This window comes from Vulpes lagopus, chromosome 10, assembly GCF_018345385.1.
Source record: "Vulpes lagopus strain Blue_001 chromosome 10, ASM1834538v1, whole genome shotgun sequence".
NCBI lineage: Eukaryota > Metazoa > Chordata > Mammalia > Carnivora > Canidae > Vulpes > Vulpes lagopus.
The window spans coordinates 3,330,844-3,349,393 of NC_054833.1; the positions used below are offsets into that span (position 1 = coordinate 3,330,844).

Here is an 18,550-nt window from a genome sequence, read left to right on the forward strand (position 1 = left end):
GGGACTTGATCCTGGGACTCCAGGATCCTGTCCTGGGCCGAAGGCAGGCGCTAAACCGCCAGGGATCCCCTGTACATCTCTCTTGAATCATGTGTTTGGTACATACATCATGCATACATCTTTACTCCTTGGCCCCTAGTACTTGCTCCCTAGTCCCAAGCACGGGGCTATTCTGGCATAACCACAGTAAAGTTACCGAATCCAGGAAATGTAATGTTGATATACCTTAATCTGTCATTGATATTCCAGTTTTGTTCATCATCCTAAATACCGTTTTTATTTTTTTAAGATTGATTTATTTATTCATGAGAGAGACAGACTGAGAGAGAAGCAGAGACACAGGCAAAGGGAGAAGCAGGCTCCTTGCAGGGAGCCTGATGTGGGACTTGATCCCGGATCCCGGGATCACGACCTGAGCCTAAGGCAGATGCTCAATCACTGAACACCCAGGCGTCCCAATACCCTGTTTTTAATTTAAAACCCACCCCACCAACGGTCCACTACAGGACTGTTGGCATTTAGTTGTCAAATCTAATCTGGCCTTTGTTTTGGACCCTGACATTTTTTGAAGAGTAGGCTAATTTTTTTAAATAGTATTCCTCATTTTGCATCTGAATGATGCTTCTTCGTGGTTAAATTTGGGATTATGCACTCTGGCCAGCACCCAATTCATGTAACCTCACTCCCTTCTCCAGTTAATATCGAGAAATGCACTGTCAATTTGCTCTTGGTATGAATTTTGACTGGTCAGAGGTGGTGTCTTGTTTCTGAATTGTATAGTGACTATTTTTCCCTTGTAACTAAGAAGCAGTCTGGGAAACAACATGGAAATCCTCTGTTCTTTATTGGGACCACCAGTGATTTTTGATTTTTGGCTGTGACCAATGTTTACTATGATAGTTGCAAAATAGTATCTATTCCTCCCCACCACATTTAGCAGCATTCTGTCATAAGGAAGAGCCCTCCTGTCTCTGCCCTATAACATCTACCTAAATGATAACATGTGCACAGTTCGCATGCCTCTTAACTATTTTCTTGAACACTTGCTTACTTTGAAGCACAAAATATGTTAATGTCAATTTCCCTAATGCCAGTTCCCCAGTCCTTGCATCAGCTATTTTCTCCAAGAAGCCTAGGTTCCTTTTGGAGGGAAATATTAGAAATTAAGAACTAGATGCCAGTCCTACATGCTCAATGCTCTAGGAAGTCTACTTCTAACAGAGTTCCATGACAAGCAAAGGAGAATCAGCCTTTAACTGTTAATGTCTCCAAATTTATTTTTTTAAAGATTTATTTATTCATGAGAGAGAGAGAGGCAGAGACACAGGGGGAGGGAGAAGCAGTCTCCATGCCTGAAGCCCGACGCGGAACTCGATCCCGGGACTCCAGGATTGCGCCCTGGGCCAAAGGCAGGCACTAAGCCGCTGAGCCACCCAGGGATCCCTTCCAAATTTATTTAAAGTTGCTTCCTGTATTTCTCTAATAGCTTAATATTGGACATTAGCTCTAAGGTAATCTCTCAAAATGGCCTTGCTGGCTTCTTTGCTTTACCTAAGTTTTCAGAAACACTTTCAGCTAAGGATTTTTTTTCACCCAAGTATCAACTCTATAAGATTACAAACAAATTGAAGAAATTTTTTTTTTTTTTTTTTTTTTTTTTTTACAAATTGAAGAAATTTTTAAATGAAAAACAGTCTCATCCTACATCCCACTTGGTTCCTATGGCATTTTCCCAAAGAAAATAATTCCTAACAATTTCTGGTTGTGCTAACTTATCCTGAAAGTTATATTTGTTCAAGTCAAATTTACACTTGGTCTTTGTTGTTGGGTGTCTTCCGGTTAACATGCTGGTCTTGGTTTCCCAGGTGTTTTGTGTGTCTGCCTTGTGCTACCAATTTTCCCGTGGTCTTGTTCATCAGATCCACAGAGGTAAATGCAAGTGTTTTCCCTTGCTTCAGAATATGTGCTGTTATCACTATGTCTTCTCCTATTTTTGCAGGGGACATGTACCTTGAAGGGAAACAAATATAGTTAATAGCAAATAATTTTTCACTTTTTGAATTTATAAACATTTCTAACAATTTTTTAAGAGGGCTAGCTGTATCTCTTAACAGCCTTCTTATGTGTTCCTTATTTTCCTCAAAGTAGTTTAAGAATAGTTACCAGTAAGTTTTCTGTCCCATCACATTTGAATGGCTGGTCCTGACCAAGTTCATCTTTCCCCTTTCCATATCCACACACGTTTCTTTCTTTTTTTTTTTTAAGTTTCTTTTCCTATAAATGTGGAAGTTGTATTCCCTACCCACCTTTAAGTTTTCCATTTCCTATTTATTCAGGGTTGGTGAAAGATTTTCTCCAGCTTTTATCTGATCTGCTGAAATCCTGGGTGAAGTATTGCCTGGCATCTAACTCAGCAGGTTCCCCCTTACCTGTGGTCCAGAAGGAAGCAGATGATCCCTCCTGACTTATTTTTTTTTTAAAGATTTATTTATTCATGAGAGACACAGAGAGAGAGAGAGGCAGAGACACAGAGGAAGAAGCAGGCTTCATGCAGGGAGCCCGATGTGGGACTCGATCCCGGATCTCAGGATCGTGACCTGAGCCGCAGGCAGGCGCCCCAACTGCAGAGCCACCCAGGAGTCCAGATCCTCCTGACCTATTGTCAGAGATCAACAGTAGCCTAAAGCTGCACCCCCCTGCCTATGCCACTCCCCTCACTTCATGTAGGGACTGTATCTCACGGCCTCACTAGACGGGTGCATACGGTTCAATATGGTGATTTCAGAGACCACATTCATGCAGCATTACAGTAGCTGATGCTTGTTCTATTATCATTGTTTATCTTACAATGCCTCGATGCAACTTGATCATAGGTATGTGTGTATAGGGAAAACATACAATGGGTCCAGTACTATCTGTGGTTTCAGGCATCCACTGGAGGTCTTGGAATGTAGCCCTGTGGCTAAGAGGGGACTACTGTATCTTGTCATACTGGTGTTTAGAATTTATGTAACTGGCATGTGAGTAAATTCTGCACTTAAAGATGATTTAATGTAAGAACAATAAGGAATTGCAAGGAGGCCCTTAGAATCCAGGTGATGAGTTGTATGTATTTTTTAAGAGACCTCTCCCTACCTGTCTTACTCCTAAATTGTCACTCATTTATTTTTAAAATATCTGTAGTAAATCTTTGAGACGGTGTATTTCTGTTCAAGTGAGTCAGGTTTTGAAGCTCGGGCAGTTCTTGATTGTGACCTCTACCTTTGACCACACATACATGGAAACTATGTCTGACTTACAAAAAATTCTTTAGGCTTGTGAGAGCAGCGGTAGTATCTCAGAAGATGACGAGAAACAGTGCTCATTTTGAGGATCTCTGCTCTTAAGAGAGGTTCCCGAGGCCAAGGGGGTTGTCGGCTAGCCTCACCCCTTACCATGTGGAGTAAGGTAAGGACTGCAGAACATGCTCACCACAGCAAGCAGAACCTCTGAGATCTTAATTTCAAGAGCACTTCTGTCTTGTCCTGTGATTTGCTTATTGCACCCTCAATTTGTTCCCATAGTAAAGAAGGGCTGAATTTGTGGGCAGCCTGGGTGGCTCAGCGGTTTAGCGCTGCCTTCGGCAGCAGATCCTGGAGACCTGGGATTAAGTCCCACATTGGGCTCCTTGCTTGAAGCCTGTTTCTCCCTCTGCCTCTCTGTCTCTCATGAATAAATAAATCTTAAAAAAAAAAAAAAAAGGCTGAATTTTCTTCAGGCACCCTAAATTTAGATCGTAAAAAAAGAAAATTGACATTATTTCCATTGCCCTCGTGGTCCATAGCATTGGCTTTCCCACCCTAATCCCTGCCTGTCCTCTGCCCCCACTCCAAAAAAATCATTGTTCTGTTGTGTAGATGGAAAAACTAGTTGTCTTGAAACTAAATCCCTGGGCCCTGCACTCTATTGATAAGGGATGGCAGGGGTACTTGTTAATGCTGGAAGTGAATTTTTTACACTTGAAAACATATGAGCCCTGCAGGCATTTTCACAATGGTGAGTGACAGCCTGCCATCTGTGGCACTGCTTCCTGATCATGGAGTTTATGTGTACAGAGCATGTTTGCAGTTGCAAAGAGAGAGACAGGACTGCAAACCTGGACATTTGTTTTCACCTTGTTATATGGCAATGGCAATACATACTTTATGAAGGCTTATCCACTTTTAATTTTACTCAGGCTTTTTTCTGTCCACTCAGTATGACCCTCATAAATGATCTGTACAAGTAGTACTTGTGAGGATTGGGAAACAGGTATAGGCTGTGGGTTTGTGACGATTTTCCCCCCACGAGTATATGTAACAGAAGCTGAATGTTTGCGGTTTTGAATGTTTAGGTCCTAAGCCCTGCACTCCTGATACACACTGCACTTGGAAATTAGTTCCTCTAGTTCCACATTCGAAGGCTATGGGAACCTTCAAGGCACATCTAGAGCTACACTACAGGACACCTCCAGTTTTATGTCATGAATGTATTAGTCCTAGTTGTTTGAAATGAGTTTCCTCATTAAAAAAAGTTATTTGAAAAAAAAAAGTTATTTGTAGTACAGTTTGGGTACATACGTTATGTTCATATCCACACTGACTCCGGGTACTCCCCTTTCTGTGCACAGCAGAGCCAACGTTGATATGTTGTCCACTAGGGTGGCTGTCAAACCACCATGGAGAGTGCCGTATTTATTGGCATGGTTGCTTTCTACTTTCATTTCACAAATCACTTTCCCAGGGGCAGCAGAGACAAGAGTCACCTAAGTATAAAAAAAAAAGAATTTTGAACATTCTTTGGTATTAGCAAAGCCCAAACAGCCCATCAAGAACAATCACTGGGTTAAACGGGGTCACACCACAGGTGCCTGGCTGGCTCAGTTGGTAGAGCATGCAACTCTTGATCTGGGGGTTGTGAGTTCAAGCCCCACGTTGGGTGTAGATTGCTTAAAAATAAAATCTTAAACTAAGTGATCCTAAAAGAGTTGATGAGAAATGCAAGTAAGTTACCAATGTCTCTATGATAGAAATTAACCCATAGGTAAACTGTTCTTAAAGAAAAAGGAATATTTAGGGAAAGACAGTTTTTGTTAAATCTCCACTCTGCAGAAATATTCTGAGCTTTTCAGCTTTGTGTGTGACAAGATGACATCTCTTAATGTCTCCACAGAAATTCTGGACCAAAAAGCTAGCTGGCCCCTGTGATCTGTTAACTCATGATAGCTTTAATTTGGACATTCCCTAATTTTTGTAGAGGGCAATTTTTCTAGTGACTTTGGATCCCTGGGTGGCTCAGTGGTTTAGTGCCTGCCTTCGGCCCAAGGTGTGATCCTGGGGTCCTGGGATAAAGTCCCACATCGGGCTCCTTGCATGAAGCCTGCTTCTCTTTCTGCCTGTGTCTCTGCCTCTCTCTCTATGTGTCTCCCATGAATAAATAAATGAAATCTTAAAAAAAAAAAAAAAAAACAGACTGGAAGAAATTCAGTAATTCAATGAGTTACTAAAATCAACAAACTTCTACCATAAACCCATTAATATAAAAAGTTTAACAACGGAATCCAGCAAAGTTTAACTGCTGGCTTTTAGGTATCATAGTGTCATAATGAAAAAGAATTATGTGAAAGATAAAATATGGAACAACAAATTAAAAATTTGATATCAAAATCTTTAAAAAGCAAACTTTTGGAAAAAATAACAGAAATAAGTTTCTTATATCCTAGTTAAACTATTAGGAAAAACATCATAGCATAGTATATAGAAGTTGGAGCTGTGCTGTGGCTGGAATGTGCTGGATTTAGCACTATGATTTTCACCATGGCCAAAGGCATTCAGATTGAATACAGATCGGTATTGGGTGTGTCTGTTGTATTTCGGGGTGAGGGGTGTTTTAAGCCTTAAATGGTTAGATTCTAAATAACTGCTACCTTAGCATTTTCCTTTGCTAGTCACTGCACTAAACATTAACATATATTACACCAATAAGTAAGGGACAATTTCCATTTTGTAAATTAAATTCACAGTGGTTTGTTGTTGGGATCATCTATGGTGTGATAGAACTGAGATTCAGATCTAGGTCTATCTTCAATTTCCTTCGACACTAACTATGAAGTCCAGATATACACTAACTATGAAGTCGGGATATACAGTGACCTTTAAGGGCTCCCACCAGGAAGACACTTTGGGAATTTCACAAGCCATAACTTTAGTGGTTTTGCTGCTGTTTATGCTGAGGATAAACAGAGCCACACACTATAAAGTATCCTAAACAATTTCATGTCATGTTTTTGCCTCACAGGTGCATCAGTGGCAAGTAAGTATTAGAACAGCATCAAGTCTATTCATACAATAAATGATCTGACCACAAGATGTCCTCATAAACTAATATGTATTTCAAGCAGGATCAAGGTGTGCACGACCTGTATCCAAGCATTTACAGGAGTTTAGCAAGCCCTGGGAATATAAGGATGAAAGAAATCAAATCCCTGCTGGTAAGGGTGCACAACCTAAAGTTATCAATGAGAACACATGGGAGGGAATTCCTAGGGACAGAATAAACACCGGTTGCTTAGAGGATACCTAACTAATAAAAGTATGTTTTCAGAGAAATGACATTAGGAAAGGCTTCCTGGGGAATAATTGAGTCCTGACAGACCGGAAGAGCGAAATAAGTGAAAATGGGGAAAGAAGCTGGCAGGTCAGGGAAGAGAAGCTAACAAAGGAATGTCCTAGCCAACTAGCCAACCCTAATAGGTAATCTTGTTGAGGAAGAGACCAATGGAGAGCTAACCTTTCTTTGATGAAGGGGTTATGAGAATACTGTAAAAACAAAACAAAACAAAACAAAAAACCCTCAAAATCTCAGTTAAGATATGGGTTGTAGGGGACACACTTGTTTATTGGGTTATTAACTATGGCCAACTTTGTGTTAGGGACCACACTCAGCAACTCTGCATGGTTTCCATCCTCACACATCTTTGAAGTAGATACTTTCATCTTCCTTTGATTCAGACATCTCAAGTTTAACCACTGTGTAAAATCATGTCCCTTCACATCTCAACTGGCCTGCTGCGAATAACTCAGTCCTGGTTCATTTGGGGTCTGGTGGGAGGATGGCTGGAAAGCCTTGTATGATGCGGTGGGGTCACGAATATATCTGCGGGGCCCCAAACAATACAGAGGATTAATTGCCCAAATACATTCTATTCTCATGATCACAGGGGTTGGGCAGCAGGTTGGCAAGAACCTTTATGGCTCAGCTGTCTGACACATGGGCTCCTTACGTATATGCATGCACACACAATCTGTCCCTTTTCTATATGGCCTGAGTGTCCTGTCCCTTCCCTATTCCTCATGCATTCACATGAGTTTATGTGACTCATGCTGCCATGGCACCCTCCTCAGTCACCCAAACCCCTAGGTTCAAATCCCATCATAGGTAACACACTTGAGGGGACAGTCTCCCCTTTCCTCCCTTAGCTTTTCAATAAAGACAGAGAGAAGGGATGCCTAATAATAGCAGTGAAGGAGACGGTCCCCAGTAGGAGCCCTGTCCAGACCTCAGGACTCTCTGTAGGCCTTGCTTGATGTTTCTAGTCACTCTGGTCCTTGAGAGACCTCTGTCACTGTGACTGCTGCTGATCACCATACTGAGCCTGCTCACAGATTAAGAAGTGTGTATCTCTGGTTCAGTAAAGATGTCTGTGATCGGCTTAAAGGCGTGAGGCTCGAGGCAGAAGAAAATCTGGGTACATGAAAATGTGAGTGCACCAAGACAGGAGACCAAGTATGAAAGACCATGTATACACACAAAAGCACAGAGAACAGATGGTGTCTGTGAATGAGAATTTTAGGTCTGAGAAGAGTTTGTTTTCAAGCACTTTGCCCTGATGACAGCCACTGCTGATTTCCAAGGTGACCCAGGGCGGATACCAGAAGGAAGTGTCCGCAGACTGTGATGTCCAGGGACTGTAAAAGGGCATGTGCCACAGGATTGCTGTGGTGCATGCTCCACGGCGGTCCAGCACTAGTTGTGTAGCATGTATCTTAGCAGTTTAACACGCACATGCCTTTAGATCAGTAGTGAAGAGCCTGGCTCTAGGCCCAGACTCAGGCCAGATCCTTAACTGAGTTTTCCCCGTCTGTTCTGTAAAGTGAACATAACAGCACAGCCCGCATAGGGTTTTGTAAAGGTTAAGATAACCTTAAAATTGAGCAGTTAGAATGAGGCCTGGCAGGTCACAGGTGATCAAAACACATTAGCTCTCATCCTTACTAAGGTTGTGATTCAAATACAGGCATCAAAATGCAAGTTGCTTTATATAGTTTCACATGGATCTTAGAATTGCCCGATTAGAATGGTCTCTGTTACTAAATTTTTTTTTTTAAGATTTCTTTATTTATTCATGAGAGACGCACAGAGAGAGGCAAGGACATAGGCAGAGGGAGAAAAGCAGGTTCCATGTGGGGAACCCAGTGCGGGACTCAATCCTGGACCCTGAAATCACGACCTGAGCCAAAGGCAGGCGCTCAACCAATGAGCCACCCAGGCATCCCTCTGGTACTAAATTCAATCACTGCATGTCCTGATTAGTAAAGTCAGTGGATACTTTTCAGCCCTTTCTCAGTGACATCTAAACCTTTTTGTGACCCTCCCCTAACTGCCATGTCCACCTTCTGGGTTTCCTTCTTCTCTGCTGGCTCTTATTCTGCAATGCCCACTGGAGTCTTAGGGCCAACTAATCCTTCAGCCTCACAAGGCTACCCAAGGCCAGCCCAGGTTTCAGCTTCACTCAGCAGGCTAGAGCACAGGTTCTCTAACACAAGGCACTCTATATACAAGTGCTCAAGATGTAGGTGGTATCAAGCGGGGAGAAAAAGCAAAAAGTCTAGTGAGTGATGCAAGCCATGAGCAATCACAGAGAGCTGGGTAGATGGTCTTCAAGGGGCACAGCCTCCCCAACAGTCTTCTCTCCTCTCTCCCTATCCATCAGCAAATCCTACCCCTCCATCTTCAGTCATGGCCAGAATCCAATCCTGTCCCTAGCCCCCATCCACTATTCATCACTCTTCTACTCTGGCCCAAGCTATTTCTTCCCTCCAGTTGCTACAGTGGCCTGCCAAGTCCCCTTCCTGCTCCCACCCTTGCCTGCCTCATGTCTGCTCTCTCATTAATGATAGGAGTGCCCCTTTAAAACTACACGTAAGGGCAGCCCGGTGGCTCTGCGGTTTAGCGCCTGCCTTCGGTCCAGGGCCTGATCCTGGAGACCTGGGATCGAGTCCCACGTCAGGCTCCCTGCATGGAGCCTGTTTCTCCCTCTGCCTCGTTCTCTGCCTCTCTCTCTCTCTCTCTCTCATGAATAAATAAATAAAACCTTTAAAAAAAAATAAAACTACACGTAAAATCCTGTCACTGTTCCGTTCAAATCCCTTGAAGTAAAAACCGAAGTCCTTACAGTAACCTATGAAGCTTGTGAGACCTCATCTCCAATTTGTCCGCTTAGAATTCCTCTGGAAATACTGCAAACACACAGTGTTTTAAAGTCGCAGAGCCTTTACACTGGCTGTTCCCCTGGCCCAGAACACTCTTTCCCTTCGAGCATCAATGACTTGCTCTCAGGTCTTAACTGAACCCGGTGGGGGGGGGGGGGGGCTCCACAGGAATATACATTTTAGAGGAAAAATCTTTACACTCTCCCAATACTCTATCACTGGTCTCTGCTTTATATTCTTTTGCACCACTCAGCACCATCTGGCATACTCCATGTATCTGCTTTACTTACTCTGGCTAGTGTTTGATTTTTTACACATAATATACAAGTCCCATCAGTGGAAGGATCTTCTGTGAGTTTTCTGCTGACTTGAGTAGTGCCTGGCACATAGTAGGTGCTCAAATGTTTGCTGAATGAGTGAATACATTCGAATCTGAAGGTCAGCATTCTGTACCAAAATGTTCAACCATTAGTGGCACCAGCAACTGACTGACCAAGCTCTAGGGAGCATCTTTGGTGTGAGAGCCATTCTACTGGACACCTTGCATCAGGCACTGACATATGCTCATCAAGCATCTACTACAGTCCTGCTCCCAAAGAGTGCTCTCCGTGTGGCACAGGAAGTAGGTAACAGATATTTTCAGTACTATACAGCAAGTCCAATAATAAAAGTTAGTTGAGGTATACAGCTGGGTCAGAGCAAGACAGCTGGGGATGCCAGCGACAGCTCTTGAAGAACAGAAGTGGCTGAAGATCCAAAAATAAGGCGTTGCCCTCGTCCTCAAGGAGGTAAGAAGCCAGCAGAGGTTATAAGAGAAGGCTAGAAGTAACAGACATTAGCAGATGAGCACCATAGGAGGCAAGACAAAGCCCAAGGGAAGAGCTTAGTGGAACTGAATGAAATAGCCCCCAAAGATTTAACCAGCGATGCCTGGGTGGCTCAGTGGTTGAGCATCTGCCTTCGGCTCAGGGCTTGATCCTGGAGACCCGGGATCAAGCCCCGCATCAGGCTACCTGCATGGAGCCTGCTTCTCCCTCTGCCTATGTCTCTGCCTCTCTCTCTCTCTCTCTCTCTGTCTCCTATGAATAAATAAAATCTTAAAAAAAAATTTTTTAACTCGCTGAAGGAACATTCTGCTCTTGTTCACTGGAGTGTTGGTAACTAAATATGTGCTATAAACAATGTAAGCAATCACTTTTTTCTCAGTGGCTGGTAAATGGCAGATTTTACTGAATCACTCTGAGACCTATAAAGATATATACTATGAAGGCTTCTACTGTATTAATCACCTTAGTAAGTCACCTCATGTACAGTTCTGACTGGAAAAGAGGGGTTAATGGAGGACCATCCTCATCCCACATACACTGAGAACTGAGACAACATCTATTCACAACTCCAGAACTCCTCTCCAGGGGGCAAAACACAAACTTGTGTAGAATTTTTGCAGGTGATCTAAGTTTGCAATCTAGTACCGGAATATGGAGTCTTTAGTAAGATGGGATGGTGCCCTGCAGGAATGCAAATATGATGAGCCAAAGCCCAGCAAACAGCTCGGCTGTCATATGACCATGCCACAAATGTAACAGTAACAAAGTTTTAAGTAATCTCTGTTCACTGAGAACAGTATTCCAAAAATTCCTGCAACTCCTAGGGCGGTTGAGTAAAAATTATACTGCCTTTTATTATTATTCTGTGAATTTTTATTTATTTTATTTATTTATTTATTTATTTTTAATTCTGTGAATTTTTAAAATACATACACTTAATTTCTACCACAGCTCTCAGATAACTTTCTGAGATCTTCAGAGACTGGAGGGCTAGAATAAAAGGGCTACTTACACAAGTGAAACATTTCAGCAGCATGCTATTTCCACGGATGCACAGAGCACTGAAACTTGGGCATCTTCCGTGGCAGAAGAAATGTAAATTCATTTCCCTTGAATTGGCCCTCCATTCACCACTAACATTAATTTTCCAAAATTTTTATAGTTGATGTGAATCGATGCCAAATCCTTTTCCCCTATAGTATCAGCAACGTTTGACTTGAGTCCATAATTTCACTAATCGTATCTTAACTCCTTAAATCTTATCTCTGAGCCATCTAAACTGCCACGTTCCTTCTCTTCATTAGATGTTTCATTACAACAATCACTCATTTTATATGAATTATCAGTGTAGGGATGCATTTTCCTACCTACTACTCCTTCAGTGCTGTTTATCACTCAATATCATTCCCTAGGCTTATTCAAACATGTACACACATGTAGGGGTTTTCCCTTTTAATAAAACTACAGAAATGGATCACATTATACATATTACTCTGCAACTTTTGTTTTTTTCTTCCTGGTACATCACTGTCATGCCTCTAGCCTAAATCACAGAAATGTCTTCTAACTGGTTTGTGGTATTCCCTAGTCTTGAATATATTAGCTTTATTAAACTCTTGCTTTATATGTATGTTCTTTCCATATTTTTTTTTATCATTACAAAGGTATTTGTATAAAATATCACCAAAATTAGATAGCTGGGTAAAAGGGTATGTACATTTTTAACAAATCTGCCATATTACTTTTCAAAAGCAATGCATGAGTACCTGATTCCCTAATTCCTTATCAATAATATATTAGTTATTACTCTGAATTACTTTTTTTACAATGTAATAGGCAAAATAATATGGTATCTCATGTTTTAAATTTGCTTTAGCCAGATTAGAAGTGCTACCGAACATCCTTTCATGCTTATTGGCTGACTACATTTTTTTTTTTTTTTTGTAAACAGCCTGTTTATATACCTTGGTACTTATGAAACTGTTTTTACAGCTGTTCTTACCATATCTGATTTAAACACCAACTCATAGGGATGTGTGAGTGCCTCAGAGGTTGAGTGTCTGCCTTGATCCCGGTGCAGAGATCAAGTCCCACACTGGGTTCCCTGCGAGGAGCCTGCTTCTCTCTTTGCCTGTGTCTCTACCTTTCTCATGAATAAATAAAATCTTTAAAAACAAACAAACCAACAAAGCAGGGGATCCCTGGGTGGCTCAGCAGTTTGGCACCTGCCTTCGGCCTGGGGCGTGATCCTGGGGACCTGGGGTCAAGTCCCGCAACGGGATCCCTGCATGGAGTCTGCTTCTCCCTCTGCCTCTCTCTCTCTGTCTTCCATGAATGAACGGGTAAAATCTTAAAAAAAAAAAACAAAACAAAAAACAAAACAAAACCACCTACTCATTGAGAAATTCTTTTCCAGATAATTGTATTTTGGCCTTTACTGTATCTTTTGCCTATAGAGTTCATGTTAGTAAAGTCAGCAGAGTGCATGACAAATAGTAAATGCTATGAAAAATTTAAATACAAAAATTTCTAATTTTATAAAGTCATACACACCATTTAGTGACATGATCCTATGATAGCAAGCCATTGTTTTAAATGTCATGGAGCTACAAGTGATTTCTTTTAGTCGTTCCCCTATGGTTATTTTGCATTTCTGATACCACAAATAATGCTAAAGCCACAATTTTTGTATCGCATTATTGGAACAAAGGTTGCTTTATTACTTTCTTGTGCATTTCTTACACCTAGATGATTTTAATGGCCAAAAACGAGTTTGAGAGTATTTGTTGGCATGTCACACTGGTAAATTTTCTAAATGATATCACTGCCCTTTTGTGATCAATTCAAAGTCTCAAGGTTTCTCTAGTAAGTGTAAGATCTGTTCTTACCTTTCTAACCATTTCTGTAGTTTTTGAGGTTCACTCCTAAACCTTCCTATTTCTCTCTGTGTTCTTCCTCTTTCGATACTTAATTTACTTACACATCTTCATCGTGTTTTCATAAGGATGACTCTGCAATTTTACCTTGCTTCTGAACTGGGTTCCCTGCGAGGACCCTGCTTCTCTCTTTGCCTGTCTCTGCCACTCCCTTATTTCTGTGTTGGATTCCACATGGTATTTCCAGACCCTAGCACAAGTGCCTGTCACTTGAGACTCCCAAGATATGTTTCTCCACATGTGTTACTGGTAGGGTACTAAGAGCCAGTGGCAAATAACTTAACCATGATAAAGTGAGACATGTTGACTTATACCAGAACTAGCCAAAGTTTTAATATATAAAAAGGGTAGAACATCTCCATTTAGATGAAATACCTAGAGTAGTCAAATTCAGAGAGACAGGTGGTAGACATGATGCCAAGGCTGGAGGAAAAGGAAACAGTTATTGTTTAATGAACAGAGAGTTCCAGCTTTGCACAATGAAGAGTTCTGGAGGTGGGTGGTGATGAGCCTTCCACAACAGTGTGAATGCAACTAATACTGAATTGTGTACTTTAGAATGGGTAAGATGGCAAATTTTACATTCCGTGTGTTTTGCTGCAATTTTTTTTAAAAACAGGGGATACAACATCAGTGTTTCCTGGACTTTTTTTATTCATGGGACTCTTCTTCCTTAGGGAACATCCGATAACACTGATGTGTTCCCTGGGTCCTGATTTTCTCCTCTCCTGTATGATAAACTCCTAGAAGGCAGGGGACTGTGGCTGGTATTTCTTCATTATTTCACAGTACTTGGGTTTGTTGACTGATTTTAAGGTCATCTTAAAGTAAGAGCAGGACATTTCATTTGAGTGTTAGTTCTTCTGTGTCAGTGTTTTATAAAAGATTGGTTTCTCAGTGTTTATAAAGACCCACAAAACCGGAGGCAAAGCAGAGGCTTTTTTTTTTTTTTTTTTTTTTTTTTTAAGAAAAAGAACAGGCTGAAATAAAGAAGTTCTTTTGTAAGATCTTGTGCATTAATTTGACATCTGTACCAGGGCTAAGTGGAAAGTGTCTTCTTCAACAGATCATTTTTGGAGAAATTGAAAGTCACATAGCAGATTTTAAAAATCATTTAGCAGATTCTAGATTCTGTATGCTGAGTCTAAACATCTGTCCAAGAAATGAAACTTCAATTGGAATATTATCAGCCAAATTTTCAAGTGTTAGCCTACATTATTCATTGACTTAAAAAAACGGGGAGCCCAGGTGGCACACTTGTTGAGTGTCCAACTCTTGGTTTTGGCTCAGGTCGTGATCTCAACTTTGTGTGGAGTTTGTTCAGACTCTTTCTCCTCCTCTCTCTGCCCCTCCCCAGCTCCTAAAAAAAAATCTTCAGAAGAATCAGAGGTTAGCATTCACGACTTAATTGTTTTTCTTACATAATCAAGGAAAAAAAATGCACCTCTCTTCTGGTGAGGTGGTTTTCTCTATTGGGGTAGTCAGTAAGGCCACTGTAGGAATGGGTAATGGGGCTGACTTAGACAGTTCTGTACATGTCACTTGCTTCTTACACTCAATAATAATAATAATAATAATAATAATAATAATAATAATAAATAATAATAATAAAGGGGCAGCTCAGTTGGTTTAATGTCTGACTCTTGATTTCTGCCCAGGTCTCGATCTCAAGGTCATGTGTTCAAGCCCCGCCCCGGACTCCACATGGCTATGGAGCCTACTCAAAAAAGAAGAAAAAGATGAAACATTATCCCTTCTCATCTTTGCAAAAGCACTGAAGTAAGAGCACAGGTGTGTCTGAAAGATCAAATATCCTTACTCCAATTTAGTTTTTTTTCTTTTTAAAGATTTTTCTTATTTGTCAGAGAGAGAACGTGCAAGTGCTTGCTTATTACAAGCAGGGGGAGCAGCAGGCAGAGAGAGAATCAGGCTCCCCTCAGAGCAGAGAGCCTGAGGCAGGCTAGGACCAAGATCGTGAACTGAGCTGAAGGCAGACAGACATTTAGCCACCCAAGCCACCCAGGCACCCCTCCAATTTAGTTTTATCAACATGCTTGCATTAAATGCTTACAAAATGAGCATTCTTGCCTTGAAAAACGTGTAGCGGGATCCCTGGGTGGCGCAGCAGTTTGGCGCCTGCCTTTGGCCCAGGGCGCGATCCTGGAGACCTGGGATCGAATCCCACGTCGGGCTCCCGGTGCATGGAGCCTGCTTCTCCCTCTGCCTATGTCTCTGCCTCTCTCTCTCTCTGTGTGTGACTATCATAAATAAATAAAAATTAAAAAAAAAAAAAAGAAAAACGTGTAGTTTCCTATTTAAATAACCAAAACGACAACTATGTGACATAAAATAATTTTGTCACAGACCAGTAAGGCAACAAAAAACACACTAGTTATTTCAATAAAGAGAATATCAATGTTAACTAGAGATTTAGAGAAAACAAACACCTTTGTCCCATACCAAGACATGGAAGTTCCAAAGTTATGAGACATGATTTATACTTATAACAAAATAGTAGCAATTTGTCTAGTTTTAACCCAGGACAAAGTGAATGATTAATGTTTTTCAGTGTCAGTAGTGCTGATTTGGACAGGCTGATTCTTTATTGTGGGGGGGAGGGAGAGGGAATGTATGCACTGAAGCATGTTTGTAGGACAGTTAGTGGTATCTATGGCTTCTGCCCACTAGATGCCCATAGTGCCCCTTCCATCCTACTCCAGTCATCTCCAGACACTGTCAAATATCCTATGGGGAGCACAATTACCCCTTGGTTGAGAACCATTGGTTTAGGTCACGTTACCTTTAAATTAACAGTAAAAGGAAAGGAACCAAGTTCACAACTAGCTTTATGGATCACTATTCATATATATTCTGTCCCATGCATCTCTGCTCACACAAAACACAACCAATCATAAATCCTATTTTAGATCAAATTAATCCAGAGCACCTGCACGGTACTGACCTGTGCAGTTAGCTAGCTACTAGCCTGATGTCGGTCTCGAGCACTTGAAACATGGCCAGTAGGAACTAAGATGTGCTGGATTTCAAAGATGGAAGTCCTCAAAACATAATACTCTCTTGTATTGATTACAAACTAAAATAATATTTTGAATATAATGAGTGGCTTCAAGTATAATAGTAAAATTAATTTTACTTTTTTGCCTTTTTTATAATTTTATGTCATAAAATTATACATGCAGCTTGCATTTGTAGCTTGCACTGTGTCTCTATTGGACAGTACTGGGTGTAGAATCACGGGTAGCACTATTCAACCTTACTCGGACTTCTGAGAAACTCTATACATCAAGTTTAACAGGTGGGCAGCCTGGGTGGCTCAGCGGTTTAGCACTGCCTTTGACCCAGGGTGTGATCCTGGAGACCTGGGATTGAGCCCCAGGTCAGGCTCTGGAGCCTGCTTATCCCTCTGCCTCTGTCTCTCTCTCTGTGCGTCTCTCATGAATAAAATAAATAAAATCTTAAAAAAAAAAAAAAAAGTTTAACAGGCATATCTTCTTGGAAACCAAGTTATTACCAATGCCAACTCAGGCATACCTGAAGTTTATGACTTACAGTGTATCTGTTCAAGGTATGGGATTTTCGGGGCCCCTGGGTGGTGCAGTTGGTTAAGTGCGTAGTTGATAAAGTGTCTGCTTTTGTGATCTCAGAGTCCTGGGATCAAGCGCTGAATCCAGCTCCCTGCTCAGTGGGGGAGTCTGCTTCTCCCTCTCCCTGTGCCCTCCTACCTGCTCGTGCTGTCTAATACATAAATAAATAAAATATTCAAAAAAAAAAAAAAAAGAGCATGAGACTTTGGGGATGCCTGGGTGGCTCAGCGGTTGAGCACCACCAGTCTTTAGCACAGGGCATGATCCCACAGTCCCGGGATCAAATCCCACATTGGGCTCCCTGCATGGAGCCTGCTTCTCCCTCTGGGTGTTTTTCTGCCTCTCTCATGAATGAATAAATAAAATCTTAAAAAAAAAAAAGTATGAGATTTTTAATCAGACCACTCAAAGGCAAATCCAACCCATGGCAAGATTATCATGAGAGAACACACACTCAAAATTTGGTCGTTGAAAGTTTAACAGTGAAAATGGCTATAGTTGTTTTTAGGGAATGCAAATTTCTCCTTAGTCCAATACCTCTTTTGTTGCATAATCTCTCTTAAAAAGTTACTGTTAAAAAGTAGCGTATCTGGATTTTAGTGTTTGCTACTTGAAAACATTAAATATATCCGTCTAAGTATTATTTCGTATGTTTTTCACAAAAGCCCTGGGTATAATTAGGGGAGTTGCTTACATGTTGAAACTATAGCCCACATGTTGTTTTCAGGAGGAGGATGCCCTACATTCTTCCTACAAATGACTGCACTTGGTCTGTTTAAAGTTCATTTAGGGACACTTGCCTTTGGTCGTGACCCGGGAGTCCGGGGATGGAATTCCACATCGGGCTCCCCGCAGGGGGCCTGCTGCTCCCTCTGCCTGTGTCTCTCATGAATAAATAAAATCTTAAAAAAAAAAAATTCTCTCCCTCTCCCTCCTACGGGCATTCTCTTTCTTAAAAAAAAAAGAAAAAAATCATTTTGTACCTACACAATCACTTCATTTTCAGTACGGTCCTGAAAACCACACAAGAGAGTCATCACTTCTTAGGGAACAGGTGTCGCGCTGGGCGATGCTGCCCACCTGCAGCACAGCAGCGCTCTGAGCACATTCACCTTGGGCTGGGCCAAGCTCCGAAGCCCGCGCAGGTGAAGGGCACTTCCGACTCGCCGTATTTCCAGCTTGGCCTGGGTTCGTCCGGACGGAACCCAACCTTCCGTCCAGGAAGACCCGGGCTTACTCATGGGCATTCAGGTGAAAGCCACCCCGCGCCTGAGCTGACCCACGCCGGCTCTCCGCGACAGCCGTCGTCCTCTCTGTTCCCGACGGACCCTCCCGGGGGCCCGGGCTTCCTTGCAGGGCAGTACCTTTTCCAGAACTCTGTCAAAGCCGGGGGCAGAAGTCATCGACTTCATCAAGTCCAGCACGTTCTGCATCAGGCGGCTCATCAAGACGGCGGCGGCTTCCACGCAGCAGGAGACCTTCGGCGAGCCGGGGGCCCCGAAGCGCGCGACGGAGCAAGGACGAGCGGGTGGACTGGCGCGAGGCCTCGCCCGCTGCACGTCCCGCTCGGGCGCCGCCTGCCCCCAGCAGCCCACGTGCTCTTACGCGCCAGCCGCCCCCGTCGTGACCCCGCGCGCACGCGCGGTGCCACCCGCCCCGCCCCGCCCCGCCGC

General features: G+C 42.3%; 1 protein-coding gene and 1 long non-coding RNA gene across 2 annotated transcripts; both read right to left on the reverse strand.

The window, feature by feature from the left end:
• Positions 1 to 1,546: 1,546 nt before the first annotated feature.
• On the reverse strand, positions 1,547 to 18,503 carry ACOT13 (acyl-CoA thioesterase 13). The gene is made up of 3 exons (XM_041769916.1): positions 18,242 to 18,503; positions 4,599 to 4,783; positions 1,547 to 2,010 (listed from the first exon to the last, which is right to left on the reverse strand). Exons 1-3 carry the CDS (start codon positions 18,320 to 18,322, stop codon positions 1,806 to 1,808), a joined length of 471 nt encoding a protein of 156 aa, XP_041625850.1. The 5' UTR covers positions 18,323 to 18,503; the 3' UTR covers positions 1,547 to 1,805.
• On the reverse strand, positions 13,582 to 18,232 carry LOC121499370. Its single transcript, XR_005990108.1, has 2 exons — positions 17,865 to 18,232; positions 13,582 to 14,644 (listed from the first exon to the last, which is right to left on the reverse strand). It is a non-coding gene; the product is annotated as an uncharacterized LOC121499370 (long non-coding RNA).
• Positions 18,504 to 18,550: the final 47 nt, after the last annotated feature.

Bases quoted from the DNA above. Each gene is read 5' to 3' on its own strand.
- ACOT13 (XM_041769916.1), bottom strand. From the start codon at position 18,322: ATGAGCCGCCTGATGCAGAACGTGCTGGACTTGATGAAGTCGATGACT. The intron at 4,784-18,241 runs GTACTGCCCTGC...TTTTATACTTAG, and splicing joins TTGACAGAGTTCTGGAAAAG to GTGACTCTTGTCTCTGCTGC. The intron at 2,011-4,598 runs GTATGTACCCAA...TTTCCCTTCAAG, and splicing joins AGTGTGGATATGAACATAAC to GTACATGTCCCCTGCAAAAA.